This window comes from Theobroma umbraticum, unplaced genomic scaffold (genome assembly GCF_002168275.2).
Source record: "Theobroma umbraticum cultivar Fairchild unplaced genomic scaffold, ASM216827v3 scaffold_20.0, whole genome shotgun sequence".
Taxonomy (NCBI): domain Eukaryota; kingdom Viridiplantae; phylum Streptophyta; class Magnoliopsida; order Malvales; family Malvaceae; genus Theobroma; species Theobroma umbraticum.
Genome location: NW_018397266.1, coordinates 3,966,062 through 3,978,408, shown reverse-complemented (window position 1 = coordinate 3,978,408; position 12,347 = coordinate 3,966,062). Strand labels below are relative to the sequence as shown.

Sequence of the window (12,347 nt, the reverse complement as noted above, 5' to 3'; positions counted from 1 at the left end):
GCTTTTCTTTACTTGTGAAGAAATTTAAAAAATATAATTTTATGAAACTTTCAAGATACTTTGCATTTAAGAAACTTTCTGGTCATCAATTAAATTGTAAAATAATTCAACTTGGGATTACAATTTGTTTCACTTGTGATTGATGCACCCCATAAATTCTAGAGTGAGCTTTTTATTTTTACTTTGTGCCTTGGATCATTAGGAAGTTTTCCATGCTTTAGCTAGTCAATTAATGGTTGTTGCCAATCTTCTTTTCCCACTTCAAAGGTTGAGACAACATTAGATTCTACATTGACTTCTTCACCCAGAGCGACAGGTGGCAAAATCCATTGCTTGCAAAGAAGAACTTTTACTTTTGTGCTTGGCGATGCAATTGCTGATGCCAAATTAGCTAAAGAATTTGTTTGCTTATTTTTTTTTCTAGGCACATATTTTAGGCTAACATTGTTAAACCACTTCAAAAGCTTCTTAACATAATTGACATATGACAAGAGCTTAAGGTTTTTAACTTCAAAAAGTGAAAGTATTTGGTTTACAATCATCTTGGAATCTCTAAACATTTTAAATTGGGTGACTTGCATGTCTACCACCATCTCCAATCCTATGATCAAGGCTTTGTATTCTATTACATTATTGGAGCAATTTTCGATGAGAATGAATGCATAAGGTAACACTTTTCATTTTGGAATGATAAAAATAACTCCTACACTTGCCTTATCTTGTCAAGTTGCTCTATCAAAGTATAATTTTCACGACTTAGGAATCTTGATGAAAAGAGCATCTTCATAAAGGAGATCTTTGGAGAATTTGCAATCATCTGGAATTGAATGATTTACAAGAAAATCTACATGTGCTTGTTCTTTGATGACCTTTTGAGGGATATATGTGGTGTTGAACTTTTGTAACAAAAATGCCCATTTTGCCAAATCCCACTAAGCAATGATTTTGACATGAGATACTTGATAGGACCTGTTCATGAAATTAAGTGAATAGAATGAGCTTGCAAATAATGCCTTAATTTCTTTAGTACAAACATCAATGCCAAACATGTCTTCTCAATGGGAGAATAATTTAATTTCGCACCATTAAGAGTTCTACTAAGGTAGTAAAACACACTTCATTTTCATTCGTCATTTTGTTGTGCCAAAAGTGCTCCCAAAGAATGCTTTTGTGACGCAATATAAAGGATTAATGGATGTCTTGGTGTAAAAGCATTTAAAACTAGAAATCTTAATAAATAAGATTTTATGCTTTTAAAAGCATTGCTACAAGAGTCATCCCAAGAAAAAGGCGCATATTTTTGCATCAAACAACTAAATAGTTGACATCTACTAGCTAAGTTGGATATGAACCATCTAATATAAGCTAATCTTCCCTACAAACCTTGAAGTTCATGGAGATTGCTCAGTTTAGGCATCTTTATGATTGCATTTATTTTTCATTGATGAATTTTAATCTTATGATACCGTACCATGAATTCTAAAAATTTACCAAAAAATACTCCAAAAATACACTTTAAGCGATTCATCTTTAATTGATATCGACACAATCTTTCAAATACTTAGTGAAGATCTTCAAGATGATCAGCTCTCTTTTTTTACTTAACCACTAAATCATCATCAAAACATTAAACATTTTTGTGGAACATATAATTGAATATTGTCTACATTGTTCTTTGATAAATGGCACCTACATTGTTTAACCCAAAAAGCATAACTTTGTAACACTATATTCCTTTAGGAGTTCAAAATATATTAAGCTTTTCATCCTTTAAATCCATGCGAATCTAGTTATAACTAGAGGAACCATCCATAAAAAATAAAGTTTAATGGTTAGTTGTTACATCCATCATTATTTCTGTCAAAGGGTGAGGAAAATCATCCTTTGGACAAGCATTGTTCAAGTCTTGAAAATCCACACAAACTCAAATTTAGCTATTCTTCTTTCTAACTGGAACAATATTTAAGATCAAGGTACTTGACTTCTTGAATAAAGCCAACCTTAATGAGTTTATTGACCTTAGCCTCGATTTGGTGAATCAAGGTAGGGTGAAGACATCGTTGAGCTTGATTGGAAACAACATAATTCAAAACAACCCAGTCCTTACTCATCCAAATAATCGAAGGCATGTAATGCTATTGTCCATCCTCACGAAGAGCCTTTTTCCTCTTTCAATTAAGAAGAGGATGCACGTGTAGCTACTTTAGTTATCTTTTCCATTTACCTGAGCGCGATGCATATGTCACGCGCTAGTATATTAATATAAGATCCACTAATTTCATGATCATAACAAATTAGTGAAGCAACCATGTAAATGAAGAATTATGCATTGTTAAGTTTTAAAATGATTGAATTTATCATGGTATATGAATATTTCTTTGTATTCAAAGAAATTTTTAGTAAAGAACTCATGAAGATAGTGCAAAATGCATTTGATGAGATCCTTGGGATAGAGGTGGCATGGAATTAAGTCAAGCTTGATGAACTCATCCATTCACTAGAGGAATTATAACGGTTATACTTTAAGGTCCACCTCTTTAAAAATCTCAACTATAACAGACTAATATTTAACTTTTTGATCATTTAACAATAAATCTCAAGTGATGTTTTAATTGAAGTTGCACAATTTTTTCAAATCTACAATTAAGGGAAGAAAAGGAGAAGATCAAGTGACAAGGAGTTGAAGAGAGAGAAAAAAATGAAGAAGAGGAAAATAACGTTCAACGGGGTTGAAGAGAGAATAAGACTGTCAATAGGTAAGGTACTTGTTAATTTTAAAGTATCTGTTAATTTTGAAGTACGCGAATCTTAATGCTATAAAAAACAAAGTACTCAAACTCTATTAACTACTCAAATATTTTTCAAAATTACTACCCTAATTTTAACCCTAATACATCCCCATTACCCTATAATTATCCTAACCCATTTAAAAACCCGATTATGTAAAAAAATTATCAAAATACTTTTTATGGGTACCCAATTACATGAACTCGAATCCGTACCCTTATCTATGTACAATAATATTTCTCCTACATATTTCATATAATTCACTAATAACTAAATTAATAAACATATACAAATAATAAAATTTAAACTTAAATAATAAAAAATAAATATCTCAAACATAATTAATAATTTTATTTTTTTATAATTTTCGTAATATTGACACAAAATAGAAAGTAAATATGTTTATATTTAAAGTGTATATATACTAAAAATATTTATGTATATATATATAATCTTAATTATATTTCTTATAAATGAACCCAATATATATAAAGTACATATATTAAAAGACATTACAAGTTCATTAATAATCATGGTTTCATTAATTAATTTAATTAACTATATAAGTTTTTCCTTAATTATATGAAATTAAAAAAAAACTAGGTTTCAAAACTATTATAATTTCACAACTTATCTTTAGAGTTATGTATTATAAGTTTATATAAACGAAAGTATATATATTATAATTAATAATTTTGTAATTTATAATTTTTATAACGTTAATAAAAAATAGAAAGTAAATATATTTATATTTAAACTATATATATATGTACACTTTATAAATGAGCCTAATATATATAAAGTATATATATTAAAAGATATTATAAGTTAATTAATAATTATAGTTTGATGAATTAATTTAATTAACTATAACTATATGCACCCGAGCATTTAGTTTATTTGTTGGTGCATTATCTCATGCCTAAAAAGTAAGATTCGAATCCTCCCTTCCCCAATTATAAAAAAAAAATTAATTAACTATATGGGTTTGTCTTTAATTACATGAAATTAAAAAAAAAACTAGGTTTCAAAACAATTCTAATCTCATAACTTTTTTAAGGTTTATAAATTATAAGTTTATATAAACAAATGTATCTATATTATAAATAATAATTTTATAAAATATAATTTTTGTAATGTTAATACAAAATATAAAGTAAATATATTTATATTTAAAGTATATATATCTTAAAAGTATTTAGTATTTTAGAATATATATAATAGTAATTATATTTCTTATAAATTAACACAATATATAAACTATATATATTAAAAGACATTATAAATTAATTAATAATTATAGTTTCACGAATTAATTTAATTAACTATATGAATTTGTTCTTAATTACAGAAATTTTTTTTAAAAAAATAGGTAGGTTTCAAAACTATGCAAATATCCAAAGCTCTCTTTAAATATATATATTATAAGTTTATATAAATAATGTTATATATATTACAATTAATAATTTTATAAGTTATAATTTTTATAATGTTAACACAAATTAATAAGTAAATATATTTTTATTAAAAGTATATACATATTTATAATATGATATAAAATTTATATTATTTAAATATAATTAATAATTAAATAATTTTTAATATAAATATATTAATATCATCACATTAATAATTTGAGTAATCATAGTTCTCATATATTTGTTAGTTTTTAACAAAAAAATTTGCTTACAAAATTGATAAAAATTGTATATTTTTATTTAATTATTTAAATAATAATAAAATATTTATAAACAATAATTGAGTTTGGGTAATGGGTATTTAGAGTTGATATCGAATTTTACTCAAACTCGATACAGGTAGTGAAATCACTATTTAAATTTATTTCAAATTTGATTATAAGATAACATAATTTTATATAACTAGGTCGAATATCTATGTGTGTCTTGTAATAAGATATTTATTGTTTTAAGAGAAAAACAAAAAAAAAGAGATTATTTTTATGTTTTATATGGTTTTTGAAAATATTAGTAATATGTAATTTTAAATCTCTAAAAATTTTAAATTTATTTTTATAATCTGATGACATGAACAGTTTTCTACAAATTGGTCAAATAAAAAATTTAATTAAAGAAAAAACAAAGGTCGAGCGATAGACAAAAAGGATCTGTCCTAGGGTAAGCAAAAGAACCAAAGACAAAGAAGAGGAGTAAGATAAAACATTTAGCCATAATATAATTATAAAATGATTATATAGCTCTTATATCCTGATTTCCTTGGGCACTGTAGTCTTGCGTTCTTCTGCTAGTATTTCGAAGCTCTGGATTTCTTTGTTTCTATTTCTCTGCAATGTTCCAAAGTTGATTGGTGGTGGGTCTTCTTAAATTTTCCGTTTTCCTTTACTGATTTTGCAATTGTTTTCCTTTTTTGTTATCTATCATTGTTGGTTCCTTTGACCTGAAGAACTGGGTAATCGAAATTTATCTGTTTTATGATATTCTACGACTTGGGTGTTTGGGTTTTTTCTCTGGATTTATCAAGGTGGGTGTTTTAGATGTACCTCGCACTTCTGCTTTGGTTTCTATGATTTGAGGCAGTAGGTAGGGCACGAATCTGTTATTTTGATAAAATATGTTGGTAAAGTTTGCGTATTGATGCCTTTCTATCATGTTTATAAAGGGAATTTTAATCCTTTGTTTTGATGTATAGCTGCTAGATCTCTGCCTTTTTGCATCTGAGAGCTGCCTTTTTCTTTTGCTTCGAGTTCAATTATTTTAGATTTTCTTGTTTTCAATATGCTTAAGATCTTTGGTTAGTTTACATATTCACCTAAAATGATCCTTTATGGAGTTTGGATACTTTTTTCTTTCATTACATCTGCACTGGAATGCTTGCATTATTGACATAATTGATCTAGGTTTACAGTTGCTTTTTTCTTTGTGGTGCCTTTATTTTCATATGGGTGGAGATAGGAATAACCTTTTTACTTTTGGTGTTAGTCAGGTTATATGGATGCAATGGCTGAAGAACAAATAGATTTCGGAGATGAGGACTATGGAGGGGCACAAAAGATGCAGTATCAAGGAAGTGGAGCCATACCTGCCCTTGCTGATGAAGAGATGATGGGGGAAGATGATGAATATGATGATCTCTATAATGATGTTAATGTTGGAGAAGGCTTTCTTCAGTTGCAACGATCTGAGGCACTACCACAACCAGGTGGTATGGGCAGTACTGGACTTCAAGCTCAGAAAAATGAGGCTACTGAACCGAGAGGTGAAGCTGGGGGTTCACAAGGGCTAAACATTCCAGGAGTTTCAGTTCAAGGGAAGCACCTCAATGTTACTGCCCGGTATCCTGAGCAGGATGGGCAGCCAGCTGTTAGCAGACCAGAAATGGGATCTGGGAGTTATCCATCTGGGTCTTCTATTTCACAGAAGGGCCGTGTTATGGAGGGGACCCATGATACCCAAGTGAAAAATATGGGTTTTCAAGGATTGACTTCAGCATCCCACAAGGTTGGGATTGATCCTTCTGGTGTGCCTCAGAAGATTGCCAATGACCCTGCTCAATCTCTAAATTCAGGTACTGTTGGACCTCAAGGTGCTCCACATGTTCCACCTAATCAAATGGGTATGAATGTTAATCATTCTATGATAAGCGAAAATCAGGTTCGGCCACCTATAGAGAATGGTCCGACCATGCTGTTTGTTGGAGAACTACATTGGTGGACAACTGATGCAGAGCTTGAGAGTGTTTTATCTCAATATGGAAGGGTGAAGGAGATTAAGTTCTTTGATGAGAGAGCTAGTGGTAAATCCAAAGGGTATTGTCAAGTTGAGTTTTATGATCCAGCTTCTGCTGCTGCATGCAAAGAGGGAATGGATGGTTATATGTTCAATGGGAGAGCATGTGTTGTGGCTTTTGCTTCACCACAGACGTTGAAGCAGATGGGAGCTTCCTATATGAACAAAAACCAGGGCCAGGCTCAAGCACAGCCTCAAGGCAGGAGGCCAAATGATGGTCTGGGGAGAGGTGGTAATATGAATTACCAAAGTGGGGATGCAGGGAGGAACTATGGAAGGGTGGCTGGGGACGGGGTGGTCAAGGAGTAGTCAACCGAGCTGGGGTGGAGGACCAATGAGAGGAAGGGAGGTGTAGGTGTGAAGAACATGGTTGGGAGCTCTGCTGGAGTTGGAAATGGTGCTAATGGTGGAGCGGCCTATGGACAAGGACAGCAGGTCCTCCATTTGGTGGTCCAGTTGGTGGCATGATGCATCCACAGGGCATGATGGGAGCTGGGTTTGATCCAACATATATGGGTCGAGGAGGCGGTTATGGAGGTTTTCCAGGGCCTGGTTTTCCTGGCATGCTTCCTTCATTTCCAGCTGTTAATACATTGGGACTTGCTGGTGTAGCTCCTCATGTCAATCCTGCTTTCTTTGGCCGTGGAATGGCACCTAATGGGATGGAATGATGGGCGGATCTGGAATGGATGGACCTCATGTGGGAATGTGGACTGACACAAGCATGGGTGGGTGGGGAGGATGAACATGGTCACAGGACTAGAGAGTCAAGTTATGGTGGTGAAGATGGTGCTTCAGAGTATGGATATGGAGATGCAAATCATGAAAAAGGAAGGTCGAGTGGTGCCTCTCGGGAAAAAGAGCGGGTTTCTGAGCGTGAGTGGTCAGGCAACTCTGATAGGAGGCATCGTGATGAGAAGGAACGGGACTGGGACAGGTCTGAGAGGGAGCATAGAGAACACCGCTATAGGGAAGAAAAAGACAGTTACAGAGAGCATCGGCATCGAGAACGTGACTTGGATTATGATGATGACTTGGATAGGGGACAATCTTCTTCAAGATCTCGGAGAAGGTCCCATGCAATGCCAGAAGAAGAGCGCAGGTCTCGATCAAGGGATGTGGACTATGGGAAGAGGAGACGCCTGCCATCAGAATGACAAAATATGCTGTGCATCCTTCTTTACCGTTTCTTATGAGACCTTTAATTAAGATTTTACTCTCAGTTCTATATTCATTTCAGCATTCGCTATGATGATCGTTGGTCCTTATGCAGAGTGTGGCTTCTTAAGGGAAGAAGTAAGTGCTACTTGCTCGCTGGTGGGGAAGAACAGATTCCCCTTTCTTTTCTTACTGCATTCTGAAGAACAAATATTAGATGTGACACTTAATATTTGTGTGTTGGAAGAGATAGTATCATATTCAATGTGGATACTCAATGTGGGGTTGGAATCCTAACATCCCAGAGCTGACTATCCACATTGGGTTTATAATTATCTGCCAAACCCTATATTTGAGGCAATGCTTTCTTGGCTTGTGATCATGGTACTTGAGAAAACCTTCTTTGTTTATATGATTGTTGGGAATTTATGTGATAGCAATCTTGTTGTCATATGATTGTGATCTTGGTTGATAAGAAATCTTTCTAGCATGTGATCTTTTTGTTCATTTCTTTCTGGGGTTTAGAAGTGGGAAGGGTTTAGGGAGTTTGCTTGGCTTATAGACATTGCTAGGTGATGTGTATGATATTGCGAAAATGAAGTTCATCTCTTTTCTTTTTTTTTTACTTTTAGCTTGCTGCTTCAGTTTTGTATCAGGACATTCTATGATTACTTTCTTCCTCACTTGCTTTTTTACATATTCTTTTTCTATATGCATACCACTTGCTTTTCAACTGAGGATCATTTTTTTATTTTTGAATAATGTGTGTAGCTGAATATCTTGTGATACGCATTATGCAGTATCGAAATCATTATTTGGTTTTCCTTTACCTCTGTCAAATATTTGAAACTTGACTTTTGGTTCGTTGTTCTATACGCCCTATACTAGTATGTAATTCTTGTTTCCCATGACGAGTCATTCAGTTGACCTTTCCCTCATAAAGTATTTTTGGTTTTGTTAGAGTTTTGGAACTTCATGTACACTTGTATGCCATTCTAGAGCCAAATAATTTTCATCCTACGATTTAAATGTGCATTTTGTTTTATATATAGTAATATTGTGCCAGTAAAGAGGAGCGGGATTATTATCCATTCTCTAAGGCTTGGCTTCCATGCTTCTAGGTTGTCCTTCTTAGACTAATGGAGAGTTCGATTTTCTTTAATAAAGGTTGCAATCCAGTCTCATGGATATTTGTGACTGTTCAGCTGAAAAGGCATAGTGTTAAAAGTACTAAAACAACGCAGGGTTGCCTAGAGTCTACTCTTTTTTTTTTCTTTCTCCTCTCATGCTTTTCTCCTTTCTTTTCATTTGTTGGTTTCCTAATCTTTCTCTAGTGACATACTGCTCTGAAGTTTTGAACCGTATGACATTTTGAAACCTTGAAACAATCCTCATAAACAGAGCCAGTTTCAAAACAATATTTTACCCAGAATGCTATAATTTCCAGTCTAAGTGCCCCATTTTTAAGGAGGTTTTGCATACTCATATTCAGTGTGAGCTTGAATATGCCAATGTGCTCATCATCTGGCCGAACTGATTGTCTCTTAGAGACAGGTGTTATGCCTATAGGGCTCTTAGTAGCATTGGGCTTTGTTTGCTATTAAACAATGATGTGATGTAATGTTCTTTCTAACATACTGTTGGTGATTATGTGGATAGACTTTGGGGTGGTGTCTTTGGCTTTTTCTTCTTTTCCTCTTTAATGTCTATTGACATGGGGGTTTCTTTTTATCATCACATCCAGGGAGTGGAGTGGGCAACTCTTTGTTGAGGAAGATGTGTTAGAATGGCTGGCTTCATTGGCTTCCTCTGATATTTGCTTTGGCCTTTCAAGTGTGCAAAAAATCTTTTTTTTTGTTTTTTGAGCACTGTTAAGAAACTGTAACCTCTGGAAACAAAGTAAATCCAACTGAATTCATGAAGTGGTTTCGTGATATGTTTCAAGACACAACCACTACTTACATTATAGTCTTCTTGTAAAGCATTTTCTGTCTTGTAAAGTTGAATCTGTTCATTAGGTCCACAATTTTGTAACGGCCTCTTTCATTGTTTATTTGGCCATAGTTGGCTTTCTAATGAGCTTTATAGGAGTCTTGTACAGAAATTGAGGCTGATTCTTGTTATAATTTATATACTTGTAATTGATACCGTTAGCTTTGTCTTAAGAATAGGATAGATGAGCTAGATGCAAATTGTAACATGGGGTTGCTGTTCCAACTGTAACTGGTCAATGTAATATATGTACTCAGTTTCTGTTTAAGCTTTTTATTTCCATCAATTTTGAAGGATTCTGGTGTTTTTTGTTGTTATGCTTAAAGCTTAGGAGCGTCGAGTTATGTCTTGCTGTTTATTGTCTATGTGCTGGGCTGATAATTTTGGGTTGATTTGGGTTCTGCATGGAGGGCTGATGATGTTGTAGTCATATGTATTTTGGAGTTAAGCTTGAAAAGGCCATTTTTAATGTATTGTATTGTAATGATCACCTTCTGTATAGATCAAGCTTTCCCGTCTTTCTGCTTCTTAGAAAACCGATGTAGCATACAATGTGTATTAGATCTACTGGTTTTTAATCTTATTAAAACCATTTGTATTTGAGGAACATCGAATCATTCTTGAAGGTGTTTTGAGACAGTTAGGCTCCTCTGTTACTTCTGAGGATGAGTGGCAATGGGCTAGTGAGAAGGCTGTAGAAGTTCCAGTATGTTATCTCTTGGTAACTTCAAAATTTCGTCTCTTCATGTTCTGTTCTATGTACTGATTTCAATTCTTGTAAGTTAATGCATGGGGTATTATGGTTGTGGGAAATTGGATTTTGATTGTATATGATTATGTGATAGAATCTGATACGAGAAACGTAAGATGGGTGCAATTGGTCCTTTCTGTACTCAAAACACTACAGTGCTTCTCCGTCCTCTCCTTCGTGATATGGTTTTAAGTTTCTGCACCTCCTGTCTTTTTGTTTCTGTGTGATTGTGGAATTTCTTCCGTAACTAGCTCTGACTACATCAAGATTGCTTGGACTAGGCTGGGATTTCATTATCTAATTTAGTAGGTTGCGTTGCAAATTTTTGGATGTACTTTGAATTAGGAGTCAGGAATCACTAAGTTTTGGATTGCATCATCCACGGTCTTTGTATAAGCCTTTCTCTTGCTCCTGTTTGCGTACATGTTTTTTTTTAAAAAAAAATTAATGATATATTGAAATAGAGGGAAGTAAACCTTCAACTGTAGAAAGAGTACACGAAGATTCATGTCTGTTATTCTCTGAATTTGAGAGTAACAGCCATAATCACCTCCAAAAGTCATCACCTAAAGACCAGGAACTCTAGGAAACCTGTACGTACACATTTACTTTTCCCAGCAACATGAGGCATTCACCTCACCGCCCTTTCCCAACTAACAAAAAATTCATAGTCCTGACATTTCACAAGGCATCAGCTTGCCCAGCATACAGAACACAAATGCTAAAAGCAGGATGACTCTCCTATCTGAAAAAAGAAAGTCTCATCAGCAGCCGTTGACCAATTTGAACAAATAACCCAGCATAACATCCTCCACAAGGCAGACGCCCAAATCTCTCAACCACACAAGTCCAAAATTCAGCTGATTCATCATTGGTGACACCAAGCAGTAGAAGAAAATTGAAAACATACCAGATTCACTCCAGCACTCAGAAAGGACCCTCTGCTCGTTGAAACCTCTGTAAACAACGGGTTTGTCCGCTGTTGAAAATCCAAAACTCAACTTTAAGATTATTACTTGGACCTCAATTCATCTTAATAAGTTGTATCACATGAGGCTTGCATCTTTGTTTTCCTTTCTCTCCATTATTTGGTGCAATTCTAACATCCAAATGCTTTGTTCTTTTCACCAATTTTTATGACCATGCATTCAGTAAACCTTAAATGAGGTCGTTCATTTAATTATAGTATTAGCTGGGGAAATTAAAATATAAGTATATATAATTTCACATGATATATCATGGATATTATGATGGAAGACAAAAGATTTGAACGAACAAATGGACACAAGCAACGAATATGCAAAAATTCTGCTTAAAATGCATTCCTTTATTCAAAACAAATTCAACCAGCCTTGTGCAAATCGCAAATTACAGTACAAACAATGTAAACTAAACGACCGAATAATAATAAGACAGCTTTTCTCAGACCAAAACTAGAAAAGTTGTAGCATTAAGCAAAACTAATTTAGAAGACCAAGTAGCCAGCAATGGCAACAGCTCCAGCGACAGCAGAGACCCCAAGTGTGGTTGCACCACTGCTAGGAGGCAGAGCAGCAGCAGCATTTTTCGCAGCATCCTCACTGCCAACAGGGCCTTCGACAGCAGCAGCAGCCTCATCACCACCAGTAGTTGGTGCGCTTGCTTCATCAGTGTTGCCAATGGTATCATCATTGACAGGTGCGGCAGCCTCGGCCCCTCCCTTGCTGTCGGAGGAGGCTTGACCAGCCGAAACCAACCCAACAAGGGCAATAAAGACCAATGCAAGAACAAGGATTTGGCGTGCCATTTTTTTTGTTTATTATTTGGTTGGAGTTAGATTTCTTCGAGGTGTTACGGGCGTGAGAACAAGAAGAAATTAGTATGCCGAGAATGCAATTGTTCTCTAGGATTTATAA

At 34.2% G+C, this 12,347-nt stretch overlaps 2 protein-coding genes across 2 annotated transcripts; one reads left to right on the top strand and one right to left on the bottom strand.

Annotated features, from left to right (window-relative positions):
• Positions 1-4,832: 4,832 nt before the first annotated feature.
• Positions 4,833-8,044, top strand: LOC110423103 (RNA-binding (RRM/RBD/RNP motifs) family protein). The gene is given in 8 exon segments (XM_089784642.1): positions 4,833-5,115; positions 5,749-6,825; positions 6,828-6,871; positions 6,874-6,892; positions 6,895-6,978; positions 6,981-7,211; positions 7,214-7,289; positions 7,291-8,044. Coding segments are annotated over 7 exon segments (1,944 nt in total). The 5' UTR covers positions 4,833-5,115; positions 5,749-5,753; the 3' UTR covers positions 7,709-8,044.
• A 3,714-nt stretch (positions 8,045-11,758) lies between these two features.
• LOC110423524 (uncharacterized) lies at positions 11,759-12,347 on the bottom strand. Its single transcript, XM_021437742.2, has one exon. The coding sequence runs from the start codon at positions 12,236-12,238 to the stop codon at positions 11,918-11,920; it is 321 nt and encodes a 106-aa protein (XP_021293417.1). The 5' UTR covers positions 12,239-12,347; the 3' UTR covers positions 11,759-11,917.

Excerpts from the sequence above, each read along its gene's own strand:
- LOC110423524 (XM_021437742.2), bottom strand. The coding sequence starts at position 12,238 with ATGGCACGCCAAATCCTTGTTCTTGCATTGGTCTTTATTGCCCTTGTT.